Source organism: Vitis vinifera, chromosome 11 (assembly GCF_030704535.1).
Source record: "Vitis vinifera cultivar Pinot Noir 40024 chromosome 11, ASM3070453v1".
Taxonomy (NCBI): domain Eukaryota; kingdom Viridiplantae; phylum Streptophyta; class Magnoliopsida; order Vitales; family Vitaceae; genus Vitis; species Vitis vinifera.
The window spans coordinates 6151254-6167176 of NC_081815.1; the positions used below are offsets into that span (position 1 = coordinate 6151254).

Genomic DNA, 15923 nt, shown 5'->3' on the forward strand with positions numbered 1-15923 from the left:
GCAAATATATAATAAACAAAATAAACACAATTGCATATAATTTAAAAGAGTTAGGGAAGAGAGAGTGCAAACACGAGAGTTTATAGTGGTTCGGCACTTCCTTGCCTACGTCCACTCTCCTCAACCTCCTAATCGAGTTAGGGTTCCACCATCTTGAAGTTTCAACCAAGCTTCCAATCTCTTTACAATTGGATTATGGTTCCAATTCACCCTCTTGGACTTTTGTCTCCAAGCACCCTTTACACTTCTCAAGAGTTATCCCACTCTTGAACAACCTCTCAAGTGATACCCCTCACTTGAAAAAATTTCTCTCAAAGATTTACAGATAAAATGATTTCTCAAAAATCCTAGCACAAGAACTTTAAGCTCAAATGATACAAGAGAAACTAGGATTGAATGGTGCACTAAAGATATGCAAGTTTTGGAATAATGGTGCACTCAAAAATACTCTTCCAATGCTCAAATATAATCAAGAAAGATTTGGGAAGGTTTAGCTTATGAAACAATGAAGTTTGGAGCCTTTTTATAGAAGAAAAAAGTCATACTAGCCGTTGGGAGTTCGACCGGTCGAGTTAGGGGTCGACCGGTTGACTAGTCGTTAGGAAAAGTGACCGTTGGGCCTCAACCGGTCCTCGACCGGACCTCAACCGGTTGAGGTTCAACCTTGACCGGGAAGAGAAGGCCACTGGGAGAGAGAGAAACTTTTTGGCCTCCCTCAACCGGTCCTCGACCGGTTGAACCGGTTGAGCCATTCTTTTGACTCAACACTCAACCTTTTTCAACTTAAAACCTTTTAACACAAGTTTGAAAATCATTTAACACAAGGTTTTAGTTGAAAACATAAAATCATCCAATTCTTAAGATATTTAAAACAATATTACTCTTGGATGATTTTGGTGCATAAATAAATAATGAAATGCATGAAAGTCCTAGTGCACCAACAACCTTACAAAGAGATCTTAAGAAGCTTTGGTCTTGAAAAACTCTTCTCTTTGAGGTGGTCTTCTTCTTCATGATTTCTCCTTGGCTTGATTTGTCTTTGGATTGCCACTTTGGAAGTCGTCTTGCCTAATCACACTTGAAATATGATCATTAGTTCTAAACCTTGTTTTGTTATCATCAAAATCAAGATTAACCAAACCTTGGTTTCACAATTTTGATATTTTCAAATTTAGTAGTCAACGTTTAAAGTTTGGATAACTTCATAGAAGAAGTATCTAAATAAGTAATAGCCAAAATATTCTAGGCCTTTCTAGCATATTTATTTCACCAATTGGTCTACATTTTTGTCCACTAATGTAAAAGGAAATCACCCATTTTCATTGTGCTCTAAATGCATTCTCCTTGCATTATTTTTAAGAAAAACTCCATTCTTACTTTCCAATGGGGGTGTTGGTGTACGACCAACAAGAGGAAAGTCTGACTAGCTTCCTTGACATAGATGGTGATTCGCCCTGCACAAAGGAGTGTCCGGATAGGTTTTCGGGCATGCCCCTTCGAAGGTTAAGTCAAAAAGAGAAAAGACTTGAGCAAGAAAAGGTTGTTTTGGACTGGTAGTAGCATACCTTTCTTGTGGCCATTAGTGGCTATTTATTCTTGTTCAAATGTTCCTCGGGCATTTTAATAAGATTTTAATTGTGCTTAATTGTGCATTACTATGTCAATGATTACTGCCTCATAATGGTTGTTTTGCCTTGATAAGCCTTAAAGAATAGCGTTTTAGCCTTGTAACGATTGCGTCAATCATGGTTTATTGTCTATTGCAATTAATGTTTGTAAGCATCTCAAGTGCCATTTTCACTACCCGGTCATTTAGAAGTCTATCTACTACCCTTGGTCCAAACGGACTAGCCACTCAGTCTTGTGTTTCATAATCCACTCAGTTGTCTCATGGATTCAAACAACGATAGGGAACGGAACGATAGTAATGCCCCATAGAGGGTAGTTATTTCCATCAAATAATGGAAGCCCCAACTCTCTAAGTTTCCATGTGTGAAGAATATAACAATATGAATAGAAATTTTTTGTTTTTAAAATATTAACCTACAATGATACTAATTGAAATTAATTTTGTTCTTGATTCATAAAACTACCTAAAGGAGAGTGAAAAGGTAGTCCAAGCAATATGCATTCTAAGTTTAAAAATGCATTTGGATTTTCTTAATTATCAATTAATTTAATTAAGAATATTTGAAAATCAATTTATATAATGAACATCATATATATGTGAAAAAAATATATATATTTAATTTATAGTGCCCCAAAAATTTTACAGATGTAAAAGAAAATCACATATCACAAAATAAATTAATTAACCATATGAAAAGAATGTGTACAGTTTTACTTGATACAACATGCTTATTTGTAAGGATCTTATACCAATCACTACCTAGACTCTTCTTTAATGTCCATGACACAACATTTCATTTTCCTAAATGGATCGTTGCAATCTAGCACTGAAGCTAGTAGATTGATGCACCAGCACGTTTTGCTATTAGAAGAACTTCCAAAACCAATTCTTGAAAGGTTTTTGAGGTTAGGAGTTTAAGGCAGAACAATGGCTATAATTACAATACAAGAAAACATCATAAGAGTTCAAAGATTAGGTTTTTATAGAAAAATCCTAGAAGATTTGTTCTAAATAATTTTAGCAAAGACAAATTAATTTGCCAAAAAGTATTTTTCAAAGCAAAAAAATGACATAATTGGTTAAAAATACAATCAAATACTCAAATTACTTGCAGGGGCATTTGAACCTAGTAGTTACTTTTGAGCATCTCATTGTGTCACATTTGAAAGTCCATGAGATGTTTGAACCTGCCCTAATGGACTTTCAAATGCACCCTCCACTAATGGTGTAAAAAGATGTCATCCAACAGATTTTGAGAAGAAAAAAAAAAAATCAGTCAAATCAACTGGTTTATGCTTGAATCAAAACCAAACCAATCTCCTAGTAATGAAAAAATCAAACCACACTAAACCAAGCTTGATTAAAATTAGTTTGGTTAGGTATAGATTATTAAAATTAGTTTGGTTAGGTATAGATTATTAAAATTAGTTTGGCTAGGTATAGATGATTAATCAGTTGGATGCAAGTTAATTTAGGTCTTAAGTCTAATTTATTTGAAAACTAATTGAAGTCAACTTGGATTTAAAATTCAAAATATATTTAAATTTTTTAGCCTAAAAAATAATAAATATTTTTAAAATTTTATTTAACCATATAATCTAATAACAATGAATTACTTTAATAGAACCTATTATAAAAAAATTATCAAATATTGAATAATTATATATAAATCTTAAAATGTCCACCTCCACAAAGTTGGTTTTCAAAACTCTTAAACTAAACCGAGCTTTATAATTATTAAAATCCAAATCGATATAATCAGTTTAGGTTGGTTTGGATTGGCTTTCTGTTATACGTACGCCTTTACCCTTCACTTTCCTAAATTTTTTCTCATTTCTTTTACTCTTCATGTTTGACTTTCCATCTCATTTATTTTTAAATAGTCATTGCAAGGTCTAAACACTCCAAATACATACTTAGAGATATAGACGCTTAGGCAGCTTCAACACAATCAACACCATTAAGACCTAAGGGCATAGCTTAAATGAACCAAAATTGTACAAAGCACTAACATGATTTGAGTCATAATTGGCATATGAACATGGGCATGTCCTATATAGAGAATCATCGTATTAAATGAAACATTTATTTGGTAACTTTAAGAGGCATGAGCATTCGAAGGTAACAGAAGATTGATTATTATTAGAAAACAAACAAAAAAAAAACCTTAGAATACCACGCCGGTAATTAACACATGCCAAAGTCTCCATTCCTACACAAGGAGAACCACCCCCACCGTCACCATGACTGCTAATTATAGGTTTTCAATGCAAATTATCCTGGGAAAGGGGCTTGGCCACGGTAGTTGATTGGACACAGTAGCGCTTAAGCGATGGAGGGATGGATGGATCGTTGTGGAAAAACTCATGCCAGCACCTATTAACGATGGAGTTGATAGCATGGCAACAAGTGGGGCGAATCCGGTCGTAACCGCCTGTGACTATAGCTGCATAAAACTGCGTCCCACACCCGTTTAAGCCTGTAAAGGCTTTCCAGCAATCTGAGAAGAACCCTGTAGGGAGATGAAACAATTTATGTTCGATTGGCCGTAGGGCTAGTCCTGTCGGAACGTACGCGACCATGCACGACACCATCAAGAGCACAGCCAGCACCTTTGTAGATTTTTCTGCCATGCCTACTAGTTACAGGCTTATCTTTTTATTGCTGTAGGGTTTGGGGGTTGGGTGCTGGAGGGAGAAGAAGTGGAAGAGGATGCAGATTTTATACTTGGAGTTTTGTGGCAAATTATTCCTGAAACGTATGATGTTAATGTGCTTCTTCATGTGACAGTTCTTCTACAATTTATTATGAAACCTGCTGGAAAAAATATTGTTGCAAATAATTAGAATTTATCGTAAGTTACGTTCTCCATGTTTATTTAATTTTTCTTGTTGTGCCTACTTTAATGCAAACATGTTAATTTAAGAACACAAAAATAAAACAAATACATATGGTATACAAAGTTTTAACGTAGTTCGGTCAATTATGCTGCATCCATGAAAGAGAGAATTGTACCAAATACAACAATTAGGTTCCCCAAACATCATTTGTTTCTCCACTCCTTATATCCACACCTCAAACTATGAATCTTAACCCTCTGACTCCACTAAGTATCTCTTGTCCTTCCCTTCCTCTCGTATAATCTTTACAAATTGATCTCCATCTTATAATTTTTTGTCTCTTAACTTAAAATGTTTATAAATATTTCTAACAATTTTCCTTATTTTACAAGAAAATCTAATATTGCAATAACAAATTAACTTAAGAAACGTTGTATACAATATTCTTTATAAGAAATAAAAAGTAATAATAATAATAAAAATAAAAAAGCTATGCTAATCAGAAATTTGGGACTCTGTCCAACACTTCTTGCCAAATATTATATGAATGATATATTAATAAAAAAATATGAATTGACATAAGATATTATGTGAATATTTCTCTAAAAATACTTTAAAGATAGATAATTACAAAAATCCTAAAGATTAAGAAACATTGTATACAATATTCTTTATAAGAAAAAAAAAAAAAAAAAAAGCTATGCTAATTAGAAATTTGGGACTCTGTCCAACACTTCTTGCCAAATATTATATGAATGATATATTAATCAAAAAAATATGAATTGACATAAAATATTATGTGAATATTTCTCTAAAAATAATTTTAAAATAGATAATTACAAAAATCCTAAAGAATTGAAATAGCTAAGAAATGCTCAATCTCAACTATTATATAATTTATTTGTAATTTGTTCATAACTAGACATATAAATTTTATTAGATTATATTTCAATTTCTCTAAATTCAATCAATGTCAAATTTTTATTATTGTCATGGGCAATTTTAAGTACGAAATAATTTTGTACCATCTTCAAAAATCAAAAGTCTTGTATAGTAATTAAATACAAAAAAATATAAATTTTCTAAACTAAATTATAAATATTATAAAATAAAAAAAATAATTATACATATATCATTCTTCAATAAAAAATATAGATCACATTTTAATATTAAGTGTATTTTTAAATTCTACATATTATTTATGAATATTAAATTTTATATATATATATATATATATATTAATATGTGTATTATTACTTTTTCTTCTTTTCTTTTTTGAGTTTTTCTCAATATTTTTTATGACTTTTGATTAATTTCTATATCATCCATGTTTTTTGTAAAAATATTCATTGATATTTTCCAAAATATGTTGATATATCCATAATATACAACAAATTTATGAAAACCGGTATTTTTATCCTTCCTGATTAATATCTTAAGCAAATTAGGATTGAAAAAAAATGAGGGCGATTGGTCCCTAGCTCTTGTATTACTAATATATTGATTATGAGCCCTTATACATACATATAATGCTTTTAATTGACTTCCATTAGTTGACCAATTCATTTTACACTTATTTCATCTCTTCCACTCAAATTTTTTTCTTTTGGATGCAATTAAACTTAAGTTTTTTCAATTGCAGGTTTCCAATACTTATGTCTTAAACGCTTCAATTGACTTGTAGAATTTTTTTCATTTTTAAGCTTTAACACATCAACAAAGGATATTTGATTCATCCTTTCTTGCAATTGATTATTCCAATGTTCAAACTGATCTTCTTAGCATCCTTCTTTTGACACAAACATCTATGATTTCCTAAACCACATTCCACACGAACTCGTTCCAAATAATGACCAACAGCCTCCTTTTTCAACAACAAAACATGGAAACCAACGCAATAACCACCAAAAAAAATTGCAACTCCTATTTTAAAATACTTAAACATAATTTTACCTGTCAAAGAAAAAGCTCAAATCATGACAAAAAAATAAAGTTAATAACATAAATAGCTGAAGAAGGTCCTCCAACACGTCTTAACTAACCTATCATTTTGTTATCAATCATGGAAGTCTATGTCCATTATGCTCTTGAAACTCTTGAAATTTATTTATGTGGTTACCAATGATTTAAAATTATTGATATTATTTGGAAAAGAGTTTTCATTCAATTCTTTGAGTGCATTATGCTCCTAAACTTGTAAAATTCATTTAATGCACCCTTGAACCCTTGTTATCATTTGCATTGTTCTTTCATTTCAAGCTAGTAGTTGTATTTTTGAGAAAAAATCCTTATTGTACTTTCAGAGAGGAAGATTTGGGTAAGTGTCATTAAAACCTTAAATCCAAATGTAAAAAAATTGGAGGCCTTTGGTTAAATAAATCATCGATTGAGTAGAAAAACCCTCAAGTTCAAGAATAGGCAAGGAGTGAATGCATACAATTGCTAATTACTATAAAAATTGTGTCAATATTTTTTTCCTTTCTCGGTTAAGTTTCATCTTCTTAATATTCATTGTTGTTACATTAACAATCATCATTTGCATTAAATTTCTCAAAATTTTTGGGTGTATGCATACGATTGAATTAGTCTTGACTTCAGAGTGACTTTATTCTTATCCTTCACAATTGTAGGTGTCATATTTTGATATAAGAAGAAAAAATGCTCATATAAAAAAGGATTCAATATGCACAAAAGACCTCGACGGATGCTTGTTTTCACTCAGAGAAGACAAATTTTGTCATAATTTCTCCCTAAAATATGGTGCGCTTAGCGAAATTTTATTGTTTTGGAGAATTTGCACTTTTATTAATTAAGTTTATGTCAAACCAATGTCGCCTTATATTAAAAGTTGGGAGAATTTGCCACAAGATGAATTTCAAAGAAAATTAAGACATACGTTACTGAGCATTTTGATTTTAAAAAATTGGTGCAATAAGTTTAGCAAGCAAATTGATTAAGCTGAAACTTAAAAATGAAACAGTGATGCTGAGTTAAACCACCAAACAAGGGGTAAGGTATATGAAGCAAAACGTGGCCGAACCAAGGAGCGAGCTTCAGAAATGCTGAGAAGAAAACCTAGCAAGATCGAGGTCAAGGTGGAAGACAAGGAAGAACTCGAAGGAGCTCGCAAATCCACCTCCACTTCCACCACCACCACCACCACCACCTCCGCCACCTCCACTCCCACTGCATCTACCACTCTCCTCCACCACTTCGACCGCGCCAAAGACCCCTCCGCCAAACCCCAACGCATCGGCCTCTCCTCCTAAACCTCAACCCTAATCCAATCCCCAATGGAGGTCGAGGTCAAGATCCGCCTCCCAGATTCCTCCACCCACCGCGCCGTCTCCGCTCTCCTCTCATCGTTTCACCGCGAAACCCAGCGCCAACAGAACCTCTTTTTTGACGGCGCCGCCGGTGAGCTCTCCTCCCGTCGCGCCGTCCTCCGCCTCCGATTCTACGGTGACGATGCCCGCTGCGTCGTTTCTCTCAAAGCCAAAGCGATTTTGGTTAACGGTGTGAGTCGCGTTGAGGAAGACGAGGAGGAAATGGAGCCGTCGATCGGCCGCGACTGCGTTGCGGATCCGTCGAAGCTTAGTGAGGTGGATTCTAGGATTTTGAGGAGGGTTAGGGATGAATTTGGGGTTGGTACCGGAGGGTTCGTGTGTTTGGGTGGGTTTAAGAATGTTAGGGATGTGTTTGAGTGGAAGGGTTTGAAATTGGAATTGGATGAGACGATGTATGATTTTGGAACTTGTTTTGAGATTGAATGCGAGAGCTCCAATCCGGAGGAAGCAAAGCAGGTGATTGAAGGGTTTTTGAAGGAGAATGGAATAAGTTACTCGGACTCTGAGGCTTCCAAGTTTGCTATTTTTCGTTCCGGGAAGCTGCCACAGTGAGTGTTCAGCAACTGGTACTGATAAATTATGATTGTTTATTGGCTTTCTGGTTTACTTTTTCTTGCTTGAAAGCTTTATTAATATGATTCTGGCGTATAGGATTGAAAATCATTATCTATGTATTTGATTAATTTTTATGTATTCGAAATCTTTATTGAGTTTGGTTGCAGTGTTTTGCTTCCCTATGGTATTTATGAGATCATTTTTTTAAATGGGCCAATTTGTGAGATGTAATTGTTGCCTGATCTGAACCTGTTTGTTTTATTTGGGATAAGTACTTTCTGGTTCACTGGAGTCTGTTTGATTGCCAAGAAATTGCGGAAGGGAAAGAGCACTTGGCAACTTAGATCAACAATCTAAGACAAAAAGGTCCTATGAGTTTTCCATATAAAGAGCACTCACAAAGGTTCCATTTTGTTACTCATGTTTTGCTTCAAGGAAAAAAAATGGGGTTGCTATTGGGATTACTGTGGTAATGTGTGGTTTTTTTTTTTGTTTATTTATTTATTTTTTTGATAAGTAAGTAAGAGTCAACAGAAATATATGATAGCCGCCCCCCCTCCCCTCCCCTCCCCTCCCCCCCTTTTTTTTTTGATAGGTACACTTTGGTTTTTTGTGGAGCTTCCAAGGATCAATTGTTGTATTTAAGTTGGATTTTAATGTGGTTTGAGGCTATGTCGGGTTTGAGAATTAATCTTGACAAAAGTGAGCTTATTCCGGTGGGTTGTGTGGATGATGCAGAGGAGTTGGCTGCAGCTATTGGTTGTAAGGTTGGAAGTCTTCCAACCATTTATTTGGGGTTGCCTTTAGGTGCACCGTACAGATCGCTGGCTGTCTAGGACGGTGTGGAGGAGAGAATGAGGAAAAAATTGGCTAGATGGAAGAGCCAATACATATCCAAAGGAGGTAGGATTACTTTGATTCGGAGTACTCTAGCTAGTATGCCCATTTACTTTATGTCCATGCTCCCTATGCCAAGAAAAATTAGACTGAGGTTAGAGCGAATTCAAAGGGACTTCTTATGGGGAGGTGGGGCTCTTGAGAGGAAGCTTCATCTGGTTAGGTAGGATCTGGTTTGCCTTGAGAAGTGTAATGGGGGGTTGGGGGTTAAGAGCCTTTCTATCCTCAATAAGGCTCTTTTGTGTAAATGGAATTGAAGATTTGCTATTGAGAAAGAGACTTTTTGGAACCAAGCGATTAGGGGAAAGTATGGGGAGGAGCAAGGGGGATGGAGTTTAAAGGAAGCAAAGGGGGGTTATGGAGTGGGGTTGTGGAAAACTCTTGGGAAGGATTGGGAAATTGTAAAAAGTAGGCTATTTTTTGTTGTGGGGAATGGGCAAAGGGTAAAGTTTTGGAAAGATATTTGGTGTGGGGATGAACCTCTTTGTGTTTCTTTTCCTTCCTTATTTGCATTGGCGGTTTTTAAGGATGCTTGGGTTAAGGATGCTTGGAGGTGCAATGAGGGTGGAGGAAGTTGGAGCCCGTTGTTTTCTAGACCGTTGAATGATTGGGAGTTGGAAGAGGTGTGCAGTTTTTTTGTGGCCTTTAATGGGAAACGAATTCAACAAGTTGTGGATGATAGGGTGATTTGGAGAGAGACTAAATGTGGGAAGTTTTCAGTTAAGTCTTTTTACAAATCATTAGTATCAGGTCATCCAGCCTCCTTTCCTGCGTCGGCTATTTGGAAAGTCTCGGTGCAGCCTAGAGTGAGTTTTTTTGGGTGGGAAGCAACGTGGGGGAAGGCCCTCACTTTGGATTAGCTTCAAAGGAGAGGATGAGCTTTAGCAAACAGATGTTACCTTTGCCAAAGGAACGAAGAATCAATTGATCACATTCTACTCCATTGTGAAAAGGCAAGGACTCTTTGAGTGTTGCTTTTCTCTTTGTTCAGGGTTCAGTGAGTGCTGCCAGCCACGGTGAAAGAGATGCTTTTGGGGTGGAATGGGACCTTTGTGGGTAAGAAGAGGAAGGTTGTTTGGAAAGCAAGTCCTTTGTGTCTATTTTGGACGGTTTGGAAGACAAGGAACAAAGTGGCTTTTGAGGAAATAGAGCTGTCAATTCAAAGGCTTAAGTCTTCTTTTGTTTATCTTCTTTGGTCGAAGACAAAGTTGTCTATAAAAGATGGTCCTTCGACCTTAATTGATTTTGTTGATTGGGTGGTCTCCCGTTAAGGTTGTTTTTTGGGTTGATCCTAGGGCCTTGGTGTTCAGCTAAGGTGTGAGGGGCGTTTTTTTTTTCTTTCTTGTAATTCTAGCCACTGCTTTGGTGGCTTTTTAATACAATCTCTTTATTCATAAAAAAAAAAAAGCGCAAATGGCGCAGCCACGGACACAATCAGGTATACAATCCATGCCAACTGGCTAGCGAGAGAGGGAGAGAAAAAGAAAATACCAACCATCGCAAAGCACAAAAACCTAAAACAAACAATCAGACTTTCCTCTACGGGAAAGAACAACACTGAATGCACACCCCACACCAAAGCAAGCCCCTAAATACTAGCAGGAAAACAGAAACCACCCCAGAGGCCATCAGGGGTCCTAAACCCGCCACCAAGCTGCCACACGAAGAGTGTGTCCTCAAAGGGAAAGGGCCTAGACCCCGCTACCCCTCCCCCTTCCCCTAGACAAGAGTGGGGAGCAATTGTAATTGACTGAACATTCTAACTTTCTGATCTCCCTTTCCAGATGAGTAGTCAAAGGCGATTTCTTTTCTCCCCCAGCAATCTTAACTCCACACTTTGCTGCACTTTAAAATGAAGAAAATAGAAATATGAACATGAATATTTATTACTGACCATTTTACTTGACTCAGCCTCCCTCAAACCCAATATTATGGCAGATTTATTTCTTACAGTTTGGTTTGTACAAATGAAACTAGAAATCAGTAGCAAAGATGAAGACTAAGAAATACTGATGTCAAAAGTAAATAGATGAATAAAATGATAAGAAAACAGATTACTGGAATCAATGCATAACATGATCAGTTAAGTTAACTGGGAATATACATCAAACAGCATAACCCAATTGAGCAAATAAAATAGCAGGTTCAAAAGCAACGATGCAGATTGGAAACTATAATTGACAGACTAATATTAAATTGTGTTTTCTATGTTTGAGATAGAAGATTCTGATCAATTGAGTGACGAAGCAATACAGCTTGGTACCTTAATTATCAGCATGTAGGTTTAATATGTATCTAAATTTTAGCTAGATGTAAACTATATATTATCTTTTTGTTTCTTACCTTGTATTAATTTAGTTTTGGTTTTTGCCTTTTAAACATGGAGTCAAAAGTTGTAATGAATACCTTTTTTATGATTCTCTTCTAGATTTAAGGGCAATGGAGAACAAGTCGATATAATTCCCAAAGACGAGTTAGTAAAGAAATTTCTTTAGCTTTACTATGTTTTTACTACAATAATTACTGTTTCAGTGCCAATTTCCATACTATAATCTTAGTGAGTTATGTAATATTAATTAGCAACAATTAAATACACAAAATTTAGGCAAAAGTCACATTTTAGAAGGGGCTCATGTAATTAGATTTAGAATGCATGAGACCGGTTTAAATACTTCGATTTTCTTTTTCTGAGAGATACCAAGGTTATTGATTTTTAAGCATTTGTCCTATAACCCCTTTCTTTTAGGAGAGATGAAGGGTTATTGATTTTAAGCATTTATACAATAGACGTTTCTTTTGGAGATATAAAGTGTTATTTGTTTTTGGCATTAATTCTATAACTACAGAAACCGATCCAATATGCCTATCAGCATGGATTCAATCTTGGATTGAAATGCAATGTTATATAAAAAATCCTACCGTTGAATGGATGCTAACCCCCCAGTCATGTACTCTATATCTGCCAGGAAATAGGTTCTTGTATGAAGCTTTATACTTCAGGAAGCCTTTATTTTTTTTCCCCCTTTTCTCAGGCAGTTTTATGTAAAGAAAAGTTTCTTTGTCTATTTTCTGATTGATCTAAAACAATTTTCCTTTGCACGTTATTTTGGATGAACCTGAAACAACCTGTCTGATTGTTATTCTTGTTTAAGCATATGCTGATTTACTTACTATGTTGTTCTCTGTTAATGACTGCTCTTGGAAGTTAACTGATTTTCAAGTTTATTTTCTGTTTGATTTTGTTTGCACTATGAACCACCTGCTTCTATATATAAAATCTCTAATATCTTAGAAGATATTTGTTTTGATAGGTATCTGATATGTTAGAAGATGACTAAATAAAATGCTGATTCTTTTTAGTACTGGATTGAACTCAATGTGTGACCTTTAATTTTTATCTTTTAAAATTTTTTGATGAGTAAATATTGATATTTTAAATCTACCTATAAAAAAAAATATTATTATTTTAAATCTACTGATTATGCAATTTTCAATATGAAAGGCATAGTAGAGTGTTATTATGTAGGGCAAGAAGAGGTGCTGTAATAGTTATGATGTATAGATAGGTTGGTGGAAGGGTGGTGGTGTTGAGAGGTTGTGGAGGTGGTGGCAGCAATGGATGATAGTGAATGTTAATGTGGGAATTACAGCGACCCAGAGTGGCAATTTGTTCTTTTGGTGATTCTTGCAGTGAAAAGGTCTAGTTAGTCATAGAGTGATGATAAAGACATCTTGGTAGCAGATGGTAGTGACAATGTGATGGCAATGGCTGGGGATGATAATGCATGGGTTTGGGATGGGGCAGATCTCTCCTGATCCTGCCCCTTAAAAGAAATCATCCATCCATTTCTGGCTTGAACCAGATTCGAAGTGGGACTGAGTCCTATCCCTGAGTTGGGTCGAAGCATGTTGGGTAAATAAGAAAATATTATGTTTGTAATCTCTATTTGTCTCCTGAGAGAATGAAAAAAAATCAAGAAAAACAAAGGGGTATCTACACCTGAGTGCTAATTCAAGAAATTTCTTTTTCCATTTTTTCAACCACCAAACAAAGTTAAAATGATCCCATTTTCCCTCAAAAGAATCAGTCTTTTAAATCTGAGACACCTTAAAGAAAAAATCCCAATCTTTTAAACCTATCTAATAAAATAAAAAATTATGAAAAAATAATAATAAAAAAGCCTCAAACAAATCTAATTAAACCCAATGTAAATTGGGATTTTTATGTGCCTTGTAGGGAAAATGAAAAACAAAACAAAAAGGAAACAATGAAATCAATAGCAAAGGATGTGAGAAAGGCAACAATGCAGGAGGGTAGTGTTAAAGACCACACTAAAACAACATCTGAAAGTATTAAAGAAAATTATAAAAATAATGTTTCATATTGGGGGATATATAATGAAAGATATGTAATTAAATGTAAGTATAAGGATAGAACATAAAAACTATATTATGGCCTGGGTTGGCTGGGTTATAACCCTGTACCAGCCCAAACCCCAGTCATATTCAACTAATTTATCCCAAACCTGCTCTTACCTTGTTTAGAACTCATCTATACCTGTTCCAAGGGCAAGTTATCAAAAAATCTTGTCCCATTGTCGTTGCTAGCAAAGGCTGCAGTTCTCAAGGGGCATTGGCATTGATGGATGTGGCATTGATGGATGTGGCAGTGCCACTAATTGCAACTTTTCATGGTGGGGCTGTGGTGGCAGAGGGTGGTAGTGGTGACTGATCCTTGAGGTGGTAGTGATAAAAACTTAGCAAAGGTAAGTTGGTGGATAGTGGTGTGACTAGCAGTCATTAGGTAGTAGCCAGTTGTTGAAGGTTGCTACAAGTCACCTATGGTGGTAGTGGTTAATGTTGCAGTTGTGGTGGGTGGCTGCAGCAGCAATGAGCATGGTGTAAGACATGGAGCAATGGTGGCAAGGTGGTGCTGGTGAAATGAGGCTCTTCTCCATTGAAACCATATGGTTGGTGACTTGGTGGTGGAGAGTCTGGAGACAAGTCGGTGGGTGGTTGTTTTGACAAATTGCCCATTTTGGTGCTTGCAATCATAGTGGCATTGGAGTCTCCACTCCTCGTAACTTCTTTTCCTCAAATTCTCTTTAGAAGGATTCAAAAATAAATATTTGCCATTAAGATCTGTAAATCTGAGGTTATAACTAAAATCAAGTTTTTGTTACGGGAGGAACTGTTATTATACTTGGAAGTACTGCTTCTGAAACATAAGAGACTTGGATTTATCAGTCCCAAATCTAATCACCAACCGCAATTTTCCAAAGCCTCCCAAAGAAATTCACAACATATAAACTAAACTCAGAGGCTGGATACAAAAACATTTTGCTGATTGAGTCCTGTCAAGCCATTTTGAAATGATCCCTTTTTAGAACTGCTACACAACTATCCCAAGAAGTGTATAAGCTAAACTGAGAGGTGGAATACAGAAGCATTTTGATGATTGAATCCTGTCAAGCCACACTTTGAAATGATTCCTTTTTAGAACTACTGCATGACCATCCTGAGTTAGTCTTAACACCATATTGAAATTTTGTCTTTACATTCAGAATTCCTCCAAGAAAAGGCATATCTCTAACCTAAAACACATTAACCATTAGAATTACATATAAACCTGGAAGGTTGGAATTTTTCACACTTATTATGCTGCATTTGAGGGGTGAGTTGAAGAATTTTAGTAGGTACTGCATAGTTATTTACTTGATTGATCATAGGAGAAAGATGATATTTCCTCTTCTTATGTCTCTTATCTCAGTCTGGCTTGTCATTTGTGATGGAGTTGTAAATAGAATTAGAATTCGTTTGGCAGTGATTCTAAAATGCACTTCTAACCTTTCTAACACATGAAAAATTTTATTAAAAAAGTTGTTTTCAAGTGTTAAAAAGGCTAGAAACATTTCCTAGAAAGTGTCAAACAAGCTCTTAATATAGGCAGACGATTCTACAATTTGAAATTGCTGGATGCTCATTTCCCACACCCAAATGGCAAGTGCAAGGAATCTTACTGAAGTAATCTTTTTAATTTGTGTTCTTCTGTAGGTAATCTGGCTGGATAACTTACGATGATCATTGATGTGGAAAAATTAGTGTGATGATCGAAGATTTAGGTCCAAAATTCTGAAGAAATAGCAACATTTTTCTTCCTTTTCAAACATCTCATTGTTCCATGGTGGTTGCAGATTCTGTAGGCATCTACAACTGGAAGCAATATTTTCTCTTTCACAATAATTGTATGCACTGCAACACCAAATTGATCCACTTTGATGATTTTTCTCTTTATATTTTATTTGACTGATATTTTAGCTTTTAATAAAGTTTTGGTATGTTAGACATGTTTCTCAATTCTAAACCGTTGCTCATCGGTCACAGGCATCTGTTTGCATCCCCTGTAGAGATGCTCATTGAAAAACTTTCAGATCCAAAAGTGATTTAGTTTGATCTGCATTGTCTTCCAAGAGTAGCTACCATATTTCAATTTCTACCTGTCTAAAATGATCTTGATTAGGTTTGCCTCAGGGTGTGGGGTTTTTTTTTTTTTTTTTTGGGGTGCTGGGTATGTACATTCCATCAAGTCAAGCAATGCCGGTTAGACTAATAGATGAGTGCATCTACTATCTCATTACATGATGTATCTGGTTG

General features: G+C 35.3%; 2 protein-coding genes across 5 annotated transcripts; one reads left to right on the forward strand and one right to left on the reverse strand.

The window, feature by feature from the left end:
• Positions 1-3894: 3894 nt before the first annotated feature.
• Positions 3895-4263, reverse strand: LOC104880691 (hypothetical protein). The gene has a single exon (XM_010658247.1). It carries the CDS (start codon positions 4261-4263, stop codon positions 3895-3897), a length of 369 nt encoding a protein of 122 aa, XP_010656549.1.
• Positions 4264-7326: 3063 nt separating this feature from the next.
• Positions 7327-15626, forward strand: LOC100260911 (triphosphate tunnel metalloenzyme 3). Of its 4 annotated transcripts, none has more exons than XM_010658220.3 (3): positions 7387-8365; positions 11698-11744; positions 15321-15626. In XM_010658220.3, the coding sequence occupies exons 1-3, from the start codon at positions 7764-7766 to the stop codon at positions 15338-15340; spliced, it is 669 nt and encodes a 222-aa protein (XP_010656522.1). In that variant the 5' UTR covers positions 7387-7763; the 3' UTR covers positions 15341-15626. The 4 variants fall into 4 exon arrangements, 3 of the variants coding, with proteins under 3 accessions (XP_002263004.1, XP_010656522.1, XP_010656524.1); XR_786874.3 differs by having other exon boundaries at positions 7469-8383; XM_002262968.5 differs by lacking the exon at positions 11698-11744 and having other exon boundaries at positions 7327-8365; positions 15324-15626.
• Positions 15627-15923: the final 297 nt, after the last annotated feature.